At 38.1% G+C, this 23,870-nt stretch overlaps 1 protein-coding gene and 1 long non-coding RNA gene across 2 annotated transcripts in view; one reads left to right on the top strand and one right to left on the bottom strand.

The window, feature by feature from the left end:
• Nucleotides 1-3,226: 3,226 nt before the first annotated feature.
• LSM8 (LSM8 homolog, U6 small nuclear RNA associated) lies at nucleotides 3,227-9,535 on the bottom strand. The gene is made up of 4 exons (XM_079931022.1): nucleotides 9,418-9,535; nucleotides 8,195-8,235; nucleotides 5,567-5,694; nucleotides 3,227-3,439 (listed from the first exon to the last, which is right to left on the bottom strand). Exons 1-4 carry the CDS (start codon nucleotides 9,446-9,448, stop codon nucleotides 3,349-3,351), a joined length of 291 nt encoding a protein of 96 aa, XP_079787148.1. The 5' UTR covers nucleotides 9,449-9,535; the 3' UTR covers nucleotides 3,227-3,348.
• Nucleotides 9,536-9,689: 154 nt separating this feature from the next.
• Nucleotides 9,690-23,870, top strand: part of LOC307191784 — a 173,143-nt gene continuing 158,962 nt past the window's right edge. Inside the window, exons 1-2 of the long non-coding RNA XR_013829834.1 lie at nucleotides 9,690-9,750; nucleotides 17,872-17,955. This is a non-coding gene — a long non-coding RNA (uncharacterized lncRNA). The remainder of the gene's footprint in view (nucleotides 9,751-17,871; nucleotides 17,956-23,870) is intronic.

The following is a 23,870-nucleotide window of genomic DNA, read 5'->3' as shown; positions in this document are numbered from 1 at the left end:
TTGAATACCTATAATAGCTGTTTACTGTTGTAGCCCACAAATCATACCGTTTTAAATACAGTCTACTTTCACTTGCCACACCCTGGAAGATAGGTATTATCCGTCTTAAAGGTAAGGATTCTGAGGCATGATTGGGGATTCATCCAGGCATATGACAAGTGCTAGGTCTTTTAGTAATTCCACCACACTTTCATTACTTAGCTTTTTAGTGAGTATTCCTTTCTGATCCATTTCAGATCTACTGAACCACAATCAGTTAGAGTAGGGCCCCAGAGTACTTAAAGCATCTCAGGTAATCAAATGAAAATGGTCCACAACGCAGCTTTGGGAACTGCCTTAATACCTAAGTATTTCCTTCAGGCTTCTGAGAGGTACTTGACAGCAGAGATTTTGAGGTTATACTTGCTGCTGCTAGGCCATATTATATAAGGAGTACAAAAACCTGGTTGATTTAAGAGCCTGATATTCACAAGTATGACCTCCTGTAAGACACTTAACCCTGTTGAGCCTGTTTCCCCATACATAAAATGATCAGTATTGTAAGCACTTGGCATTATGCCTGGCACATCCTATGCCCTTGGTAAATGTTCCCTACTAATTTTGAAGGTGAAGGCCCAGAATACACTATACTGCCAGTTAAGGACTGCTTTTTAACTGTGGCTACTACACAAATAGGTTCACATGCCATTATGAAGGGACTGTATACTTTCTCATCCACATGGTAAATCTTTCATGTTACACATCTGAGAAAAATGTTGACATGGATAGCCTGCATTAGGTTAAAAATTTAGAATGACTTTATAAAGGTATTAAACAGATGTTTAAGTAAAGCAAATATTAATAAAAGATTATCTTTGTTTTAAACAGATAGTATCTTTTCAGTTAAAAAGAAACAAATTAAGTCCTTTTTGCAGTTAATTGCCCTTTACAAAAAACTTTAGTGAAAATATTTTGCCAAGAATAATTTCTTTGATTCATTAAGTTGGGCTTAGTGTTTGAGTCACAAAGCACAGAGGTAATTGCAAGTTAAAATTGATTTTAGCCTTTTTTATAAATAAGAAATTGATTACGGAATAAAGTCTCATTAAAGAATATAAAAGACTTGACACTGCATATTAATCACGTTGCCACTCATAATTGTGGCTCCCTTACAATGCTCATGAAAAACGAAATCCAACTTGAATGGGTTATGAGCATAAAGAGCCTACCGTGTGCACCCAGGAATGAAGAATTCCATGTACCATTTGGTGTATTTTCATGCATTTCCCCCACCAACCATTAATAAAGACATCCAATTCATATTCTGGAAATGATTTTTCTGGCATCAATAAGGAAAATACATCTTGACAAGGCATTTTAGATTTCAGAAGGAGAATACATCATATTAGAAACTCATTACTGTGAGGGAGAGGGACTGTGGTTTGTTTACTGGTTCATGTGTAATTTGTGTAAGATCAACTATGTTGAGAAAGCATCTGATTCTGGACATCATTTATACTTAGAATACATTTCACTTAGCAATCAAATGATCTATATTCCTTATTTGACTTTTGGAATTAGTTTACCAATTTAAAATACATTATTTATTTAAACAGAACACCTGGTTTACAGTCCCTAATTAAAGTGGCCTGTTTGCTTTACCCACTTTGCATTATTTTCTTTTTATTACTAAATTGATCATAAAACCTTATACTACAAAAGCCAAATATTTATGAATAGCCGGTACTACCTAGCCTTCCTCTAATCCTCCCAGAGACAACCCTAAACATCAGAACATCAGCCAAGTTATTCTGGGTAATGGTGCTTGATGACCAAAACTATCTCAACAGTTCTCTCCTTACAAGTCTTGCTTTTGTGAAAATGTGAAGATATTTTCCTCTGGAAAATGTTTTAGTTGTGAACCAAAAAACTGCCATGTTTAATAAGTAGGGTTTTCAATATTAAAAAATATGATGAAACCCACCTCTGAACTCTGAAAGGATCCATTCCAGAAGCCCTTTTCAGAATTTATACAAATTAGCCATCATCTCTTCTTATTGAGCTTGTATTTTTCATTTTGAGCCAAGGGACAGCAACTATGGCCTACTGGCCAAATCCAGCCTGCCACCTGTTACTGTAAATGAAGTTTTATTGGAACCCAGCCACGGCTATTCGTCTTGTATTATCTATGGCTATTTTCATGCTACAAAACAGATTTGAGTAGCTGTGACAGAGACCATATGGCCCTCAAAGCTTAAAATATTTACTATCTGCATCTTTACGAAAGAAGCTTGCCAACTCCTATTTTAAACACTTTCATTAAAAAAAAAAAACTATTGAAATTTTGTTTGAATTACAAGAATGTAAATATTTTTCTATTGTTATCACAATGTTACACACTTTGGCCTACATATGACTTGATGAGAATTTTTGTGGACTAGCCTGGATATCTAAACACTGCTTATAGCACTGTTTCTATGGATTCTTGAAAAAGTATACACAACCAGTTGTACAAGGGAGTTTTAGAAAATAGCCTGTTTGTAGATGAGGGACATTTATCTACTTAATTGATTCACTACAATAATCAACCAAAGAATAGGCCTGACATGCTTGGAGAAAACAGGTTTACTTCTTTGGAAATCAGGTTTATGGAACTAGGGAGTCATGAAAAGTTGTTGACAATAATAGCAAGCACTGCCTCAATATAAACTTAAGATTTATTTACTCACGTTTATAAATAACAAAAAACTCCTTTAATACTAGAAATTCCCCAATTCTTAAAGGATAAGATGGCTTTTAAGACCGCATGGAATCAATTTTTTCAAGTAATATATAACTTTGTTAGCATTTTTCCTTTTCTCAACCAAACACACTTTTACCCACACTTCTAAAGTGCTAGGGAGCCACCAGGGCAGTGTGATAAATGGGGATGGTTCAGATAACTGCACAAGACAAGATTTACCTTCCTGGGACTTTCTTAAAAATCAGGGACAGAAACATATGTATCCTGCACTATTGATGGTATTTGTATGCTTAATTTATATAATACTTGAATTTCTCTTTTCAACTAGTTTTCCATAAATATCAAAATAGCAGAATGTCTTTTCTAAAAGTTCTCAAAATAATCATTAGATTTTTATACTATTTAATAGAAAAATAAAACCAAGCTACCAAATGTATGATTTAGGCCAAAAAGAAAAGTTTTTTCCAAGAAAATGTAGAAATATTTTAATTTACATATCATATTACAATGAATCAATATGGAGTCAAAATCCACAATTACACTTTCATAAAAATTCTGCCCATCATCCTCAGAATAATCAGTTTCTGTACAAAGATTTACAGATGTCCAATATATGTAGTTTATCCTTAGTGTGCTACAGAGTTCAGAGGTTCTGCTCGAATATTCCCCAAATCAAGTGCAGAATCTGTCTCTTCATCAATTTCTCCAATGACTGCACTGTAATTGTTTAAGGGAAAAAAAATCAGTTAAAACAATCTCATTTCTGATTAAAACTGAGAGAAGACAGTATAAAAGAACTACTACTTAAGGTGAAAAACAAACATTTTCATAAGGTTGTGAATTGTACTTTTAAAGTCACAAAACCCAAATAAACTGAAGGCAACATTGTTACAGGAACGAATATTAAAGAACAGACTGCATATAATGTGACTGGATCACGAGTCTTTATTTGAGTAACTTCAATGAACTAAATCCATCAATGGTACATATAAAATCTATTAGTTTTCCTTTCATGATTTCTCAGTTGACTCAATTTAAATCCAACACCAAAAAGAAGTACAATTCTTCACACATAACGATAATAATAGAACAGATACTTAGGTATCTAACAAATGATTTTTTGTTGTGATTGGCAAGGGTTAAAGCCAACAAATTTTTCCTTGATTCAACACTAACATAACACCTATAACATTATTTTCACTAATACCATGCTAGGTAACCAAGCCATGGCTCTCTAGCTGGATACAGTCATTGTTACATCCAGACCATGGGACATGTATGAAACATTATTACATAAAAAATTGGTTGTTTAAATTTGTTTGATTTTAATGAAAGTAAATTCTATAGACAAATGTTATACAGAATTTGCCCGATTTTGCTTTAAACTGTATACAGTCTTCAGTTCTCTAATAAATGGGAAGTACCAAACTTTAGGAGAATATATTAAGTTTTCTCAATATGAAACATATCAAGATCTTAATTCCATCATTAAGAATTTAGTATCATTTAAAATTCTTATGGAAGACAGTGGAGTGCTGGAAAATGTTTTAAAACTAGCTCTCCAAGGAAAAGGAGGAGGCTGATTTGCAGTGTTGACTGCTATCCATAGTGCAGATACCCCCACTATGGCCAATTTCAAGCTACCAAAAAGACATCAACCAACCAGCTTGCAAAATTCCCCAAAATATAAAAACCTGCTTCCGTGAGCCAGTACAAGCTGGCTCCAGCATACCACTGTGTCTACAGCAATGTTTAAAATTTTTTTTAATTGAAGTTCAAAAAAAAAATTTTTTTTTAAATTAAAGTAGGAGAAATCATCTTAAAATCAATTATTATGCAGAGCCCCAATATAAACAATCAGTGCTGTTCTGGTCAGGAGACCTGGGCCCCACCTGCTTTGCCTTTACAGCTCACTTCACCTAAATATTATCTCTATAGAATATTTTATAAACCTCTGATTAAAGATCAAATGATTTATACATCTAAAGGTGATTTTCTTAAGACAAACAAATAAAATGAGTAAAGTATTCCTTTATCTTCCATATCCTACTTGTCCAAAAAAATAATCTGAGATGCTAATACATCTTTTGCTGCCTTCCAGCCATGTTTTAATTTTAAACAGTACTCACTAGGAAACTGATTCAACACTCTTCTAGCCTCTATAATTGCACTAATACAGAAGCTGCTAGCCACATGTGACTATTAAAATTAATTACAATTAAATAAAATCTAAAATTCAGTTGTTCAGTCACACCAGCTACTTTTCAAGTACTCAATGGCCACACACACAGCTAGTACCTACCATAGTGGACAATGCAGATATCCAACATTTCCATCATCCCCAAAAGTTGTATTGGACAGTACTGTTCTACACTGTTGCACTTTTCTTAAATTGCTACCACTAAAATATATCTTCTCAAACTGCCATATCAATGTCACAAGTTAACTGAGGCTACAACATAAACATGGGACATCTTAAGTAAGCCAATTATGCTAAAAAATTAGAAGAAAAAAGTAAGTAATGGATAAATACAGCTATGTTATAAAGCATTATTTAAAACTGTTCACACAAGAGATTTCAAAGACATTTTGAAACCCTAGCCCTGGGCCCTGGAGGTATATTTATGTTCCTCTGGAATTAGGGGTATTTTGGAAGAACATTTTACGAAGCCTCTCCAATGAAGTATTCAGTGTAAGGCAGGGCTCTTTCTGGACCCTATCCGGGCTACTTAACTATTAGAAATATGGACAAATCTCAGTAGATAGAAACCTCTTCTCCATATAGCAAGGCAGTACACCTATAGTATATTTAACTTGCCTTTAAAAAAGACATATTTTACTCACACATTATCACCTCTCACGATGTATAAACCCAGTACCACTTGTTCTACTCCCTGTGAAGAGCTGAACACTCGTTCGTGGCTTTCATCCAAAATCAAATTAATGGTCTGGTCAAAACCTTTCAGTGTTCCCTGTAAAGAAAACATTCAAGAGAAAAAGACAAATATTCTGGTTTACCTGAATGTGTTAATTCAATGACACCATTTTAGTTGTGAGGTACTCCAAGAGAAGTACCTATTTTAAATATATATAAGTTCTCTATAAAATACAATACCTCTTTATGATCAACAGGCACCAAACTTACCTCTTGGTTTTTTAAGAGGGGCGGTGGGGAACCCACCACACTTCTGACTAGTGCGCAGAGTTGTTGAGAATTACAAAGGACACCTATGTACTAGTTTATTTCCAAGGAAGCAGCATAAAAGCCCAGGTAGTCCAGGAGATAATATTCTAAAAATACAAACTAAAACAAGGGAAACTTAAGGGAAATAGTCCACTACACAGCAGCTATAGCAATGTAACAGTATCACTTCATGTTACATGCTAGTAAACATGCTGCACACATTATCTCAATTAATCTCTACCCTTTGTGGTAGATACTACAAACATTCCCACTTCAGACAAGAAAATCTGAGGCACAGAGAAGTAATCCCTCAAGGTTTCATGGGCAGAAATTAGCAGAGCTAGAATTCGAACCATGAAAGGCTTGCTTCAAAGCCAGACCACTAAACTTCTATATTATACTACTGTGAACAAGCAAATATAATCTACCACTTTTCGGAGATTCAGATTAGTACACAAACTTCAACTGGTAGTTATAGCTAAGGCTTAATGAGTACTTAGTATCTGCCAAAGTGTTTGATGGGCCTCAAACACTTGAAGGATATATTCAGAGAAAATTTTATGAAGAATCATGGTTCTTAAAAAAGGAAGACATGGGCCTATTACAACATGGTAACTCAGATGCTATTCAAGTTTCTGAAAAACATCAATTTACATTGGTTTTGGTTGGTTAAATTTCTCATTAAAGTTTCATGTTTTAAAATTCAAAATATATAAAATTAGAGTGAAATAAAATGTTAGCTAGGAAGAGAAACATTAGTTAATGTTAGGAAGAGAAACAAAATATGGAGTATTTACTATACTGAACTAGCAAAAAGTTGTTACCACATCCATACATAGCCTCTTGGCTTCATTTTACATGCAACTACTCTATAAAGTGAACCATGTGTCAAAGAAATACACAACTACTGAACTTTAGTACTCAAAAATGCTCTTTTAGTACTTAAAAATGCTCTTTTTAAATGGCTTTCCTTCTTCTATAAAATTAATTTTCCAATTTATCATCTATCCTGTTAACAAAAACAAGAAAATTTAAACTTGAGGTTTTTACAAAATAAAAAACTATTTACAGATATTTGTTAATAGCAATAGGCTTCTAAGATGAGATTAAAATATTTCAAACTGTCCTTATTTTTTGACTCAATACAATGTGAAGTACCTTAAAAACAAAACCAAAAACATGATTGTTCTCTTGATTAAGAGGAAAGCAAGGCAACTGGCCTTAGCTTTTGGAGTCAAATTCAACTTAAATCCCAGTTTGGTTCTGCCACTTATATCCACGTGACTCTGGGAAAGTAACTCACTTTTTCTGAGCTAGGTTCCTAACCTAGAATGCAGGGTTAATTCTTTTTCACAGAGCTGTACCGAGATTAAGTGAGATAACACACGTAACATGCCTGGTACATGACATATGTTTAATAAATGGCAAAGTCTGACACTTTGGTAATCGTCACTTAGGGATCCACTGAGAAAAAAATCACAAGGATTAAAAACAAAACAAACAAAAACAGAACTGCAGAATGGGAAAATAAAAGACTAAACTATAGGAATTAGATAGACAATAGAGAAAGTTTAGCAGCCTTAAAACTTTTTGGAAACTTTTTGGAACAATCATATGAAGAAATAAACGAAGAAATTAAGTAGCCCAAAATCATGGGATAAATTCCTCAGATCAAGGAACAGGTCAAGGAGAGAATCCAAGATTTTTCTGGAATTAAAATGGGATACTGTGATAAAAGGACAAATGAGATGAAATAAATTTATTCATTCATCATAATTCATTCTACAAAAAAACAAGAGATCATACAACCTAAGAATATCTGAAGAATATCAACACCATACAAGTCTTAAATGTTCATTATTTTATAGATGTAGTATCTAAATCTTAAAAAAGTTTCTAAGAACCATACACAAAATTTCAAAAAAATTATATGATTCTGGTAGTGGTTGTCAGAACACTGAATGGGGGAGGAAATAAAAGATGGAGGAGGAAGATAAATATTATAAAATACAGGCAGGTATCTGCAGACTAGACTAGAAGTTCTCTGAGGGCAGAATCTATTTCCCATCCTAGCTTCTAGAAGCCTTGTATGTAACTTACAATGTTTATTAATGAAAAAAAAATATGGATTGGCAGCTATTTATCAAAGAGATAAAGACCTGAGTCATAAGAAAACTGCAATGCAGGTGTACTGTGGTGCCTAGTCATTAGAGATCAGAGGTTGTACATAAAAATTAACAACCAATAAGCCTACAAGAAAGCAGAGAATGAATATGCCAAATACTTACCACAATCATTCTCCCATCAGAAGTAATGACAGCAACAGTTCCTGATAACTGAATCAAGGAAAGCGTATCTCAGCGCATGTAAATTGAAAACTTAAAATCTGGTAAGGAAACGGTTTAAATTACTAGGAAAAAGGTAACAGAATTAAGATATAACTATTCAACACAGCCACATTTACAACATAAAAACTTTATGTTCTTCAATTTGGTGTGACATTTACAGAATTTAAAAAAGGGAAAAAACAGAAAAAGCATCCCTTTCTGTGTGTGGTCAGTGTATTCTATCTTAAAACAGCTGGGGTATTTGGTACTCTTTTCTTATTGGGGAATACTGCCAATTTGACAGTTGAGCAAGATATTTCTCCCTTTCTTATACCTATTTCTTTATCTCTAAAACGAAAATTGGATCGTTGCTAAACTAATCAATGTTGAATGATTTCAAGCACGTTAAGACACTGTCTTCCAGGACCTGGCTTCTGGAATTCAAAAGAAAAGAAGCTATATTCAATGTCACAGGTACCAATATGCTTGCATCATTAAAAGCCTTTGGCATTTCACTTTTGTCCCAAATTTGTACATGAGAGCACAATGCAGTGTTCCGTTCCTAGACTTTAAAACAGTAACAGCTGTATAGGGTAATTCACATGGGCTTTTTAAAGTTATTTGTCCCTCAAAACGATCCATTACAATAGCAAGCATTATTTTAATTCCATCAACAAAGAAGTTGAGATTTCAAGTGGTAAAGGGGCAGATATTCAATTTTTGCACCATCTGTAAAGTTTTTGCTATCCTCGAACAACGAGCAAAGCCTATGAATAAAACACATAGATTTATATGACCATCGTTGCCGCTAGTTAAACCGTTCCTCTTATTCCCAAACCTGAACGTATAGGCCCTAGGGAAACAGGAAGGATGAATCAATACCTGATTTCTATAGAGACACGTAAAAGTTTGGAATAACCACGTTGGTGGGTTTTTTTTTTTTTCAGATTAAAAATAAAAGACACCTTGGGCCCGTACAAGCGGCAGGTTCCAGCCCCAGGGGCGGGATTGGTGGGTCCCAGATCCTTAACCCCTGCACCCGCATACCGGGCCCCGCAGCTGCCGGGTATCGCAACCACCCGCCGATCCCGACCCCCTGCCTCTCCAGCACCGGTCCTCTCCGGTGCAGGCGCGGGACTCGCCACAGCACCAGCAAATGCCTGTGGTGGCCGGCTCGAGGATACGGTTGATGTAGTTCTCCAAGGCAGACGTCATGATGCTCGGCCCGGCAGCTGGCAACAGAGCAGGACCGCCGACAAGAGGAGCTAAAACAGCCCGCCAGGAACTAGCGGCGGCTCCCGCCGACTGGCGGCAGCAAATACCGCGAGAGTACCGCACTGCTGCCTCCGCGAATCAGAGACTGAAAGAGCCCGGCCAACCATCCCCAAGAGGCTAAGCGGCGACTAGTTTTAATGCGCGTGCGCAGTATATTTCTACTGTGTTTCTGGGCGGTGTTCTCGGAAGCCGAGAGGGACAAAGCGAGCAGGCGGTGGAAGAAAGAAAGAAGCCTTCGGAAGGTGGGGTAGTGGGGAGACGGTGGGCGAGCGGGCTTCATAGCGGAGTGGAAGGCCATGTGGCAGAAGTTACGAAGGGGAAATATTGAGAAAAGACGGGCAAGGCGGGAGACAACGGAATAAGGTGTTTTCGTCACACGTGAAATAGAGAGATGAGTGCTGTTCTGGTATGAAGTGTAGACGCGGGGAAGTGGAATCCCTAATTTCCTGCCACAGGGCCGCAAATTAACCTTCTAGAAGCTAAATAGCCTAGGGCAAAGTTGCACACGTTGTAATCATATGGTATATACGCCTGGAGAACACAGCAACAAAAAGCATGTTCGCACAGTTTGCATTTGCCTCTAAAAGTGCTTCATCGCGGAGGCGTTGTTACTCATTTATGTAAGAAACAATCCAAACAGAAAAGTGTGAGTCTCCCTTAGAAAACAGTCTTCCCTTTACCACGCCACAGCCTCCCTCCCCTCAGGGTGAAATTAGTAGCTAAAAGGCCTGCAGGTCTGCTGCGCAGTCCTGGAAAGGACTGATTCAGGAAGAGCCTTCTAAGTAAGGACCAGACGGTTCTAGTCCAACACTGCTAACCATATCGTGTGGGTGTCCTTGCACAAGCAACGTCAACTCATTTGGGCCTCAGTTTCCTTAGATCCTGCTACATTTATCATTTGGGGTATTTATATGTGTTAGAAAACGTCATTTATTTTACTGTGGTACCCTAACTTCAAAGGACTTGAAGTTAGGAAAAAATCTATGTACAAAATACCAGTGAGAGTTATTTCCCCTTTGTACAAAATTGCCTTATGATTTCAGTTAGACTTGTGATTTCTTAACTGAAGAATTGAGGATTTGAAAACTCTTGCAATGTCAGCAGTTTTCTTCTGAAAAATCCAGCATATGTTTTCATTACAGCATACCCACAAAATTACCTACAGATCACTCCCAAATGTTTAATATTTTATATACTTAAACTTACTCTGACCTGTTCGAAACCACATGTAGTCAGGAATTAGGTGGTGCATGTCCCGTTTTTTTTTTTGGGGGGGGGGGTGGATGCTGGAGGGCGGGTAAATGAAAGTATCTTCCATAAATTAAAAAAATGAAGATACTGTGTGGTTTGCAAATGTTAGACATTGCACAAAAAGCCAAAGTACTAATTAGTGATAAATGAGGTATCATTAGTAAGGAATTTTTAAAAAATAATGTGCCAAGTATTTAAAATCAATAACCCATGTAGTGTTTCATCTCTTAGAGTGTGTTTATATGTGAAAATGTTCATTTACATTATATAGTAACTTACAGAACTAATTTCATCATAATACAAGTTTATGACCTTGTGTGGTTTCCATTAAATTAATATGCCAGATAAATGACAGATGTGCAGTGTTTATGGAGCATCACAAAATCTCTTCGGTTTGAAAATTTTTACATTCGTCTTAAAACTATGTTTTCTGTAGTCACTAATGATCACAGATGTGGAGAGAGCCTATGGATAAAGAAAAGTCTTTAATAAGACAAAAATGAGTTACATCTGGATGCAAACATTACATATGTGATTTATCTAAATTAGCGTTGTGACCTTGGAAGTACACAGACATAGAGAGTTCAACACCTCATAATGGAAAATTAAGTTAAAGTTCCAACAGGGGGAAATGATATAATATAAACATCTGACAACTAAAAAGTTAAGTAGGGGTACCGTGAGATTTTGAGCTTAATTCAAAACTCTCTCAAAGCGCTACCCATACTCTGTCACTCTTTACTGAGGAGTAAAAGTATGCTGGAATGTTTTTTGTTTTATTAATGGAGCACTCATTTTATGCCATTAGTTCTGAATCAAAACTTTGAGCAGATAACTAAAATTTTTTATATGTAGTTCACTTATGATTGGCTCAGTATTTCTTATGTTTCCCAACCCACTCATGAATCTCTCTCTCATTAGTAATCCAACGGCACGTATCTAGAACAACAGCCAAGATTTATCGAAAATAGGGCAGAAAAGAGATGGGAAAGAGTAGAAAGGAGTTCCCTAGATATCTGACATTCCTGGAGTTACTTTCCCTTAGTACAAGGGTCCCCAAACCCCTGGCCTGCGGTGCCGCTACCGGTCCAGGGCCTGTTAGGAACCGGGCCGCACAGCAGGAGGTGAGCTGTTGGTGGGCGAGCCAGCAAAGCTTCCTCTGCCACTCCCCATGGCTCCCCCTCGCTCGCCTTACCGCCTGAATCACCCCTCTCCCACCCTTGGAAAAATTGTCCTCCCCGAAAACGGTCCCTGGTGCCAAAAAGTTTGGGGACCGCTGCATTAGTAGAAACCAAGGTATGTAAAGTGGATCTTTCTCTGGTTAATGATTCTCCTGAGAAGCAGGGCATAACTCACCTCCCTTTGTATCATGTATTCTTTCATTAACCTGAAGAATCATACTCATACTAGATTCTGAGGAAACTGAATTTGCACTTTACTGTGAATGGTTTATGGGGAAAAAATGACGATAATTATTGGAAAATTAAAATACTGCTTTTAACCTAATTTGATATGAGCTTTTATTTTTATTGATTTGTATTCCTATAAGTTCCAAAAGTGTCAACCAATCAGCAGTATATATTGAATAGATCTTTCTAGGGTTCTCCAAGGCAGAAAAGGACATAAATAAACCCTGGTATCTCCTTACAAGGAAATTCCTGAACAGGTACAGAGCTCTAATTATGAAATAGTGTATGGAAAAATAATAGATATCCCAAAATATAAAGAAAGGTAATTGATGTGGAAATATTAGTTCATTTAACAGTATAAATTACAAAGTGTTTTTCATATATTATGGGGTTTTTTTTCCTTTTAAGGTATTAAGACAGGCATTTTTAACACCATTTTTTAAGGGATGGGAAAAATTAAACTAACTTGCTAATCGAGAAGCAGTATAGGATTGTGATTAAGAACACTATCTCAGGAGCTAGCCTGTTTGGATTTGGATCCTGTGGGACTTTGAGTGGATTACTTAACCTTCTTGCCTCTGTTTTCTCATCTACAAAATGGAGAAATGATGGTACTTACATCATCAAATTGTTGGAGGACTAAAAGTGATTCTTGTAAAGCCTAGCATATAATAAGCACTCGATTCATGTCAGTTATTATTGCTCATGGACATAGTTTACATCACAGGTAACCTTTTACTCAGTCCCAGAGCTTGTTCTACTACATTATTTTGCTCACTGCCTTTTTTTCTGATTGGATAAATTGAGCAGTGCACATTTTAATTGCTTAAGGAAGGGGAAGGTGGATATGTGTTAGAATCTTGGACGTTTTATGAAAAAGGTAAGACTTAAATTGGGGCTTGAGAAAAAGTACAAATGCACTTTAGGAAAATTAATCTGACATTAATTATTTACAGTGGAGGTAGGAAGTGAGGATTAGAAGGCTAGCCGGACTCCACGTGTGAGTTTCTGATTTGTAGCAGTAGGAATGGAAAGGCGGAAGACGTGATTCAAAGATAGTGGTTAAGAAAGGCAGGGAGGCAGACAGCAAATCACAGGCAGCACAGTGATAGTGGTTGGTGAACTGGCAGAATGGCAAGAGTAGGGAGACCCAGGAAAAGACAGGGCTGCTTGTTAATAAAGTACATGGGGCCAAGCTGTAGAACTGTGTAGGTGTGACACATACTGTGCACCAGCCAGTGGTGAGGCACCAGACACGCTGGGTTCACTAGCAGTGGCAAACACTTTACCCTAAACATCTGGAGAACCAGTCTATCTCAGGAAGCCCACTGTGTCGTTTATAAAGGATAATGCATATTAATAAAATACTTACATATACGTGTATGCATTCTTTACATTATTTATATTTTGGAAACTTGAAACAGTAATATAAACATTTCAGCTACAATGTGACATGTACATTCCTGAAAATCCTCACATTCAAAAAAATAGCTCACTTAAAATAACAGACCTTAGGGAAAAAATAGGTCTGGCAAAGACCACTCAAACCCTGAACAACTGAACTAGAGCAGTGGTTCTCAAACTTTGCTGCTCATTGAAAACAGCTGGGGATCTCTGAAAGCTACTGATGCCCTGGTTCCCACTCGCAGACATTCTGAATTAAATGGTGTGAGGAGAGCCTGGGCATCAGGATTCTAAAAGCTCCACAAGTGATGGTAACATGAGCAAAGTTTGGGAACCACTGGACAGCATTAACAGAGACAATAACAATCCAAATGAGAATAGCACATTTAAAAGGACATGTGAAATTCCTAACAAGAAATGCTATAGTAACTTAGAGAGTTTTACCTTTAAAGAAAGTTGAAGGGGGCTTGAAAAATGATGGTATATGGAAGAATTGACACTGCTGAGTGATGGAAGCAAGGGCAGGAGAGCATCATCCTCAGACGTTGCAGCTGTAAACTTTGCAGTTGTAAAGTTTGCAGGAAATATAGAGATGCCAGAGACAGATGGCTCTGACCCATTGTCTGTTGTTGCTTTTGTGCAGATCTAGGAGAAATGCAAAATAAGCACTATCAAAATGGAGCACATGGCTGAGCTAAACCGAGGGAAGAATAGGATGCCACACAGTGAACAGGTGTCATTTGGGTACTGTATTTCTCCAGACCAGGAGTGGTCATGCAGTCAGCTGTGTGACTTTATATTCAGCTGTTGGTTCTTGGTAGCACAAGACATTAAAGTGCTAGGAAAAATGATGTATGTACCACCCTGCTTTCTGCACTATTCCAACATTACTCCCCTGTTTAACAGTCACATGTGAGCTGATTCATATTACACCAGACAGTGCTGTAGCACAACAGACTTCTGATATTCCACTTCAGATCTGGACTTTGGTTAACCTGCCCCTATTTTACTTATCTCCTCCTGTGGTTGAGGTAGGCAGGTATTGTCACCTCTGACTTTGCCCTAAGAGGATGCTTGAATTCATACCGCTTGGGGCAGCTTTATTTAAATAGTATGTGAAGAGTACAGCTAATCCAGTGGAGCACCCAGACCTCAGCCTTTTCAATCTCTTTTGTGTGTTTGTGTGTGTAAATTACCATTTTTATGTAATCACTATTGCAAAGCAGATTAAGCAGCATTGTTTTAAGCTGAGTGCTTGACTTGCTGTTTTTGTTATTTTTGCTTGTCTTTTAAAGATGAATGTCTTTAGCGGCTTGGATTGCAGTACAGATAAAATTTGTACTGTCCTTTTTACTGTGATTTTGGCGTGACAAACTTGGAAAATGATGTTGATGGCAGAAATTAATAAGTCTGTGATCTTCAACGTGAACTCACTCGTGACGGTATAATCCACACTGAAAGAACAGGTTTATTTAGACTTGTTGCAGACGTTATATTGCGAGAGATCAAAGCTAATTTATTGATATACTGAGGTTAGGCTGTGAGGTATGAATAATGTGAGAAAGTACAGAAAGATAAATGGTGTGGTAGTGTGAAGTATATAAGAATTGTCTTGACAAAAACTAAGTTACCTTGAGTCACTAATGGAAAGCAGATGCCTGGAATTACATAAAAATATGTATGTAGTAAAAGAAAATCAAAGCTTTACCTTACTATTTCTGAAAAATTCTCATTTTATAAGTTTTGCCATTATTTGGTTTTATACATAAAATAGAATTACACTCCCACCTCTACCATTTTTTTTTTCTTTTTTCAAACCATGGATCTAGATTTTAAGAGCTAGAAGGAAATCTAGGAATTTCCAAGTCCACTTCTCTCATTTTGTAGATAGGAAACTGAGTCCCAAAGAAGCTGAGTGACTCTGAGGGTTACATAGCAGAGCCTACAGTGAAGGCCTCCTAGATTCTAGTTCAGTGCTCTTTACAGTAATTAGTAATAAAGTAACTTTTACTCACAAAACAAAATTTGAGTCTATATCTACAGATCATCAGCCCATATCCATGGATATGTCATTGTCTGCCTTTGTAAGGCAGACTTTTTCAAAGATCAGAAGGAATTGATATCCAAGAATATACTCAAAGGCAGCTCGATATTTTTCAGATATCAGTACCTCTGGGAAGAATAGCAAAAGCGAATAGGATATTGTGGTAGGCAGAATAATGGCCCCCCAAGGATGTCCACATCCAAATTCCTGGAACCTGTGATTGTTACCTTATATGGCAAAAGGGATTTTGCAGATGTAATTAAGGTTAAAGACCTTGGGGTGGGGAGAATATTCTGGATTATCTGGGTGGGCCCTACTCTAATCACTTGGATCCTTAAAACTGGAAGAGGGAGGCAGGAGAGTGGGTCTGAGAGATGTATGTGATGACTGGTTCCACTGTTGATGGCTCTGAAGCTGGAGAAGGAGGCCCAGGAGCCAAGGACTTTAGCTGGTTGTCTTTAGCTGGAAACAGCCCTTAGTTTACAGCCAGCAAGAAATCAGGTATCTTGGTCCCACAAAGGCAAGCATACCGAATTCTGCCAGTAAACCAAGTGAACAGGAAATAGATTCTCCTTTAGAGCCTCCAGAAAGGAACACATTCTGCCAACACCTTGATTTTAGTCCAGTCAGACCCATACCAGACTTCTGACCTACTGAATGTAAAAACGATAAAGTTTTCTTGTTTTAAACCACAAAATTTGAGATAATTTATGACAGCAATAGAAAATTAATGGAGATAATGCAACCACTTAATTTATTATCTTCCTGGATTTTGACTAAAGAAAGTCATTGAGGAAAGTAGCTGTACTATACCTAGGAGATTTGGAGAATATTTGACCCTTTATGAACAATTTAAGTACTACTGCTCATGACCGTCTTTCTCTGTGGCACAAAGTCTTTCTAAATTTCTCCCTATAATTTCCTCCACAGTGAGATTCGGTGTAAAGCATGGGTTTCTTTAACCTAGATTACCATTTACTTCATGTGTGTTTCTTACCCATTATATGGTGTTATCATAAGGTGGAGGCTGTCAGGGCAAGGAGGAGAGGTGCGTGTTCAACCTTTACTGAAGTCTTAAGTCTTGATGAGGCATTCAGTGGTGTTCTTCTCAGCCTCCGTCTCACTTGTGAACATGTTCGTGGTTCTGCTGGTTTCTTCTCTGGGTTTTATTTTCCCCAAAGTCATTTTGTTAGTAAATAACAAAGCCAATCTTTGAACCTAAGCAGTCCAGCTCCACTGCAATTTTAACACTGTTGTCCAAGGGAAATGCCCAATAGAATGACAAAATAAAGACGGTGATATAAACAAGAGGTAGGTCATTTAAAGTTAATGGCCCCGGTGTGGGCACTTAGTTAGGACAGTTACAAAGAGGCAGATTCAACAATTTAAAAAATCTTATTCAACAATAAATGCCTCTGGTGCATTTATTTTATTTTTTCTTCCGTATTAGGCATCTGAGTTGTTAATATTAAACACCTCTAACGGGGGTTGGCAAACTGTAGCCCTCAGACTACAAAATTTACAATTTGTTTTGTAAATAAAGTTTTATTGGAACACAGCCATACCTATTAATTTATGTATTATCTCTGCTGGCTGCTTTTGGATGACAATGGCAGAGCTGAGTAGTTGTGACAGAAACCATATGGCCCACAAAATAATTAGTATCTGGCTCTTTACAGAAATTGTACAGACCTCTGTTCTCTAATGTCAACAAATGAGATTTCTAAAGCTTTTATATGCACATTACCAAATTGTCCTCTACAAAGTTTGCACCACTCATTCTTCCACCAGGAAAGTGAGCTAATTCATCATCCTGGTCAGCCTCAGATATGACCATAATGCCCATTTTTGACCAGCTTTGAGATATGATCCCTCCATTTTTCTGAATTTGCATCATGAATAACAAAGAAGCCAAAACTCAGATATATAAGACTTTAGAAGAATGTCTGTGGTGTCTCCTCCCTCTCTCCCTTCCTTCCTGTTGTTGGAATGTCACTGTGGAACCGAAGAAATGTTTTCCAAGTCATTACCCCATGTGATAACTCCTGCAGTGGGATTTTTCATGCATAAAAATAATGACAGAAAATAACGATCTGCATTTTAACATATGCATCAGAAACTAAATTAAAAACCACAGACGTCATAACACAATGGATTAAAAGAAATTCTCAGCAGAGAGTTGTTTTGAAAAACAAAAGGTGGTAATTCAAATTAAAGACAACCGTTTGTCAGGGGTGTTTATTATTGTTTTTCAGCTGTTCAACATCAGAGCTCTCTTAACTTCTTGAGAATTCCCTTCTTTATGAGTTTGGGTGGGACAACAGAGCTCATTATATCAGGTACGTTTTTTGCTCTTTCTTATAGCAAGAGAGATCTAGGCTGTTTATGACTACCTGACTTACAGAGAACGCGCTCTTGTGGTCACACAGCTGCAGCAAGAGCAATTTCATGAAGGAGCCATGCCGTTAATACTCCTGGTGGCATCCAGGGCACATGGGCACATCAGCAGTATGGGGCATGCAAGCTTCAGTCTGTATTGTTTTGCAGTGGTGTCCACAGGGTACTAACCCAGTTTTGCTGTGTGTTTGGGATGTGCTATGTGGTTATGTAACTTCTGAATCTTGTTCTGCAGCCTGTCTCACAATTACGTGAGCTCCTGAATATCCTTCAATTACTTCCCTTCCTGCTTGAATCAGCTCAAGCAGGTTTCTGCTTTCAAGCTGGCAACTAGGAATTCTGACTCTAGAAACATTCTGGAAGCATAGTGTTAGCAGTAAGCTACAGTAATCTTCAAACACTTTTTTTGTTCTTTTAGCTTCTAAATTTTTTTAAACTAAAAAAAAATTTTTAACTGAAACCTCCTTATCCAAGCTTACTTTAAAATCCTAAGTTTTTGTATTATAAATTTATTAATTATAAAGAATGTAATTCCTGTCACATAGTATTTTGTTTATGTGCTTTAACTGTATTTTCTTTCAAACCTTGGAGTTGCAGATTTAACTTAAAGTTTATGGCAAAGCCCATCCTTTTCAAACCCATCAACTGACTTTATTTTCACTTTAAATATGTTACCAAGCATTCTGTGAAAACTGCCGGAAAGTCAATCCACCATGAGCCCTAAACCTCCCTGCACATCCTTTCTGGGTGTGCTGCAAATGCAAGGCCTTGGTCATTCTTTTTACCTAGCTAATTGTATGTCCCTTCCAGCTCAGTTTTTAGGTAAGTAGGTGTATAATAATGACCATTTTCTAGTTCTTTCAAATCTATTTCAGTGTGCTCCAGTGACTTGGAGTTGTTGATATGTGCATCTGTGTTTGAGGGCTTTTTCTATGTATGTGTGGCAGGCTGGAAATGCTGGGGAATTAACCTCCTCAGAAAGCCGTCTTCAGTCAGTGACTGACAGGAAGGTTTGTAGATACCTCATCCCCTTCATCAACCAGGTGGGATAATTCAGGTGGGCTATCTCCAGTCATTCAACAGAGTAGCTGGCGTATAGTGCACCTTTCGTCGACTGCCTTCCTTCCTGTAACACTTCTCCACTCCCTTACTGGCTTTCCCTAAATAAACTACTTGCACTTGAATTCTTGCCTCAGGATCTGCTTTTGGGGGAACCCAAACTAAGACAGAGATCATAAATACTTCTTCCTTTCAAAGGGGCCTGTGTCCTACTTGTTTGTGGCTAGCCATAGCCTAACTGCAGTCTTTATCATCTGATTTCATCTGATCATCTTTTACATGATGCAAAGGATGGGATGGGGCTTCTGCCCCTCTCCACAGACCTGTGCAGGCCTCTGTAAATATACCTGGGTAAGCAGTCACTGCTGCCGCCAAAGTTGCTTTAAAGTAGGTTGTTTACTCAAAAATGAAATACCTGTCTCTGGTACCTTAGCCAGGCTGCTGCCCTGAAGCTTCAGTTAGGCTCCATGATGCAGCAGGAAATGAAGCACAGGAATGACCCCGTTATCTGACTGTAGCACAGGAGCTTATCTTTCTCCCTGACACCACAGTGATCTAGTTGTGGCATTCAGAAGCCTGGGCTAAACTCGGTTTGGTGATTTTGGTCATGGAGAGGAAGGTTTGAGCTACCCATGCCTCTTTACTGGGGTAATTGGGTATGGGATAATTATTCTGTAAAGGCCCAGAGCTTACAGAATAAGTCACTCATGTAGGCATTGCCAATACTAGTGGCAGTCAAATACTTAAAGAAAGGCTTCTCCAGTCTTCCCCAAATCATGTTGGGATGGTGACAGTTTACGCCACCTTTTTGTGAGACTATCCCTATCATATTACCCCCTCTGAGTCCAGGGATCTCTTTATAGACCTTTCTGTTCAGAAGAGTGTCTTAGGACAGAGTCCCCAGAAGTACAGCTTGAAGCAAGGATTTATTTGTTTGTGATTTATTAAGGAATTGTTTCCAAGTGAAATCAGTAAGGAAGTGAGAGAAGCAAGAGGGGAAAGGGGAGAAACCAAGCGTGGGTGAGTTTGCAGGCTAGGTTTCGCTGAGGGTAGCTTCAGTCTGACCCCACGGGGAATGCTGCTGTGTGAGTTGATGCCGTGCAGTTTTGTCCTCACTCGAGGCAAGGGAACTGGGCTTTCAAAACCTCCCACCTGTCACTCTTCAGGGAAGGCTCAGGGAGGCAAGTTTCCAGCCCATTGTGAATGAGGGAAAAGCCCAGCCAGCCCAAGGGTAGGCAGTATTCCAGAAAAGAATGTAGGTCTGGCCTCTGGAAGTAAATGCACATGAAGCCAGGAGAGAAGTGCACAGAAGCCATGAAAGCAATCTTAGGAAATCTGGGTGGAGCACTGACAGTGTGCACTTTAGTGGGTGATTCAAGGTTCTAGTCCATTTAAGATTTGGGGATATTTGAAGTAGGGAAATGTTAGGAGGGTCAGAAGATAATTCCAATTTTGTAAAAGAGATTTTTAAAATGTATTTCCACTTCTTAACAAGGTGTTCAGCCCCAAAACATTCATTTGTGATCAAGGCAATTCTTTTGTTACATGGGCGGAGATAAGAAAGGGACTTGTGGAGGATCGTGCACCATATAGAATAAATTTCTTGTGACAACATTAACAAAGCCTTACATTGTTGGAAACATTTCTTGGCACACTTTGTTATTGGACTGCTCTTTAATATATATGTAATCCAAGTTTGCCCAGGAGTTGTCATAACTTGAGGGTACAAAGGAAGTCATAACAATGACAACTCAGATTTCTCTGGTTCATGCCTAATCTGCCTCATGCAGGATTTCCATAACCCATTCAAAGTCTTCTTGGTCATTCTGGGAGTCCACCTGGGATTTTTTTTGCAGTAACTCACCAAGTGTCTTTTCATTTCTTCTATTCTGTGTTTCTTTATTGATCACAGAGGCTTGGGCGTTCTCTTCATGGTGGCCCTCTCTACCAGCACCAGGACTTATACCTGTAAGATCAATGTCTGGGGAGGGGGAGTGTGTGGGAAGAAGGGGGCTGTCTCTCAAAACTTCCAGAGCTTCAGGCTGTCAAGGTTGCCATAATGATCATCTATTCTCAGTATCTTCCCTGAGCTAAAGCCATACTGCATTCAGATCACTAGTGAGGAGGATGCCTCTCTCCTTGTCTCTAGCAGAGCTTATAGTTGGGTTCTGAAGGAGTGCTGCATGTGCACACAGGTCTCAGAATCCTTCTGAAAACAGCTCTTTCTTGCTTCTGTCTGTAGCTGTCTCCCTGTCCTCAGAGTTTAAACATGACCATGGGGATGGGTGAAGAAAAAGGCCCTCTTCTAGTCTCTTTCCACTGCATGCAAATGAACTTATGCGAATAGATGACTGTAAACACATCAGAAATGCCCAGAAATGCCCAGTCGGGCATTCTGAATTCTAACAGTTGATACACCTTTATCTTAAATTATCTTCCTATGAACACCCTTCCAAAGAAACACACACACACAGGAGACCTCTCTATAAATATGAATGTTGCAGAGGGGTTTCATTTGTTCCACTCACTTATTCAAAATTTTTTTAATGAAAGTTTGACATGCCAAAAAGTAGAAAAAGTTATTTGATACAGTATCAAATAAATAAGACATGCTTTTCTTAAGTAGCTAACCATTCTCCACAAGAATAGTAAACCGTGTGTGTGTGTGTGTGTGTGTGTGTGTGTGTGTGTGTGTGTGTGTGTGTGTGTCTCACTAACTACCATAGGAAAGCAAAAAGAAAAGTATGCAGTGGTGTTTTTACCACACAGTTACTGCTGGCAACAGTGTCTCTCTTTGCATAGCTGGGCTTCTTAGGCCCATTGTGGTCAGTATTTCTTGCTGCTTTAGGTTGCCAAGTTAACTGGGTATGAGGAGGACACTACTAGATGGAGAACCTTGTTTCCTGACCATTATCAGTTCTACAAACATTGGTGGCGGAGTGTCAGCTCCTGCTCTTGATTTTACCCTGTAATGACATAACTTCTAAATAAAGGGAAGTAGATGAGGTGGTTTTCCGTGTGGGTTTGGCTTGGCAGACATTGGAGTAGAGTTGTGTACAATTAGCTCAAGTTTTAATGGAGGCAGCATCTTGGATGGAATCACAGGAATTGGAATATTCCAATTTTAGCACTTCAGCAGTTCTAGTGGATTATTCCTTGTATCCAAGAGGTAGACATCTAGCCTGTCTGTACTGTGTTTTAGAAATCCTCTAGAACTAATGCTCATTTTATACATGGATAAACTGATTAAAGGATGTGGTTAAAAAACCTGCCCAAGATTACACAAATAACTCTATGGTAGAACTGAACCAGGACTCAGATCTCCCGAACATAATCGCCTTCCAGTCTTCCAAATTACCTCCCCACGTGGGCTGGCCGGCTTTTGTTTGCAAATAATGGAAAACCTGAACCGAAGTGGATTAAGGAAAAGAAAAGGCAAAGGTTTATATAAATTCACATAACCAAACTGTCCACAGACTCTTCTAATTTTAGGCTTTGTCAGAGTCTTGATTTATAGGTACATGATGCCATCGGGACACCAAGTTCATTTTGATTCTTGCAGCCCTGTCCTCCTCTGGGTGCTGGACTCATGTATATGCTAGATCTCCTCATGGTAGCGTTAATGGGCCTGACATTCTTCTCACACTATGTCAGGTCCCCGAAGCTCTCACAGAAGAGCACAGAAACTTCATTCATTGGAGGACTTAGTAAGTTGCTCACATTTCATTGGTCAAAATGTGATACATGCCCATCCCTGAACCAGTCACTGTGATCAAGTGCAAGATGCTCTGCTGGACTTAACATGGGGGTGGGATCTGCCCTCTCAGCCACACAGCTGCTTTCTGCTGGGGATGCGTGAGGAGTTCTCCTGTGGAAAATGAGGTCCTTTTGGTTGGAAAAAAAGGGGAAATGGATGCTGTGGAAGAAGCCAACAAGTATCCACTCTTCTTTAAGATGTATTTGAAACAAATGCAACAAAGCTCCAATATTAGGATACCTAAGTAGCTCATAATTTTAGTTATATTGAGTTGAATCATAGTCCCTACATATCATAACTATAGTATCCAAAATATTATTAAAATGTCTATTTTTTCCTTTTGAGTTTGTTTGAGGTTTTTAAAAATATAACCATGAACCTAAATTTGGAAATAAAGATTTAAAGATATTTGATATTTATAATTGCTGTCCTTTCAGTGAGAAGTCCTAAAATCTTATGGTTCAGAATATAATATATTTTTTTCCAGAGACCCATGCTCACAAACTTTCTGAACAAAAAGCATTACCCAGGACCACTGCCAACTCAAAGGACAGAAAAGCTTTTTTGAGGCTTTTCCTCCTGTGTTGTCTGCACCTGATCAGCTCCCGTACACATTTTCAAATAGCCTCTGAAAACAGACTCTTTGTACCTTTCCCAACAAACCCCGTAATTCCTTATTCTCTTTTCTTTAATAATTACTTTCAAAGTTTTACCACATCTTAGGGTGCTATACACATTGAATAGAATGAGCTGTGCAAAATAAAGATTTTGGTGTAGGTCCAAAAGAACTATGCTTTTTATGTCTGAGAAAATGTTTTAAAACTCACCGCCTACACAGCAATAAATGGTTTAATGATAGTCCCTTAAGTGCGCCATCAGAAATGTTTTATAGAATTTCATGAAAGACACACTAGTTTATTTCCATGGAGAATTGGTTTCATTTTAAAGATACTATACTAAGGAAGATTCCATACAAACAACTCATTTTCTATATAGTCTTTTAAAAGTTTCTTTTAAAGGTTGAACTAGCATTCACATCAG

The sequence above is a fragment of the Stenella coeruleoalba genome, assembly GCF_951394435.1.
Source record: "Stenella coeruleoalba genome assembly, chromosome: 9".
NCBI classification, from domain to species: Eukaryota; Metazoa; Chordata; class Mammalia; order Artiodactyla; family Delphinidae; genus Stenella; species Stenella coeruleoalba.
Note: the sequence above shows the minus strand (reverse complement) of the source record. Positions and strands in the feature narration are given on the sequence as shown.

What these genes read in the sequence shown, in the direction of transcription:
- LSM8 (XM_079931022.1), bottom strand. Translation starts at nt 9,448, where the DNA reads ATGACGTCTGCCTTGGAGAACTACATCAACC. An exon ending in CTTGGAGAACTACATCAACC is followed by an intron (nt 8,236 to 9,417) that starts GTATCCTCGAGC and finishes TTCAGTTATCAG; the next exon opens with GAACTGTTGCTGTCATTACT. An exon ending in CTGATGGGAGAATGATTGTG is followed by an intron (nt 5,695 to 8,194) that starts GTAAGTATTTGG and finishes TTTTCTTTACAG; the next exon opens with GGAACACTGAAAGGTTTTGA.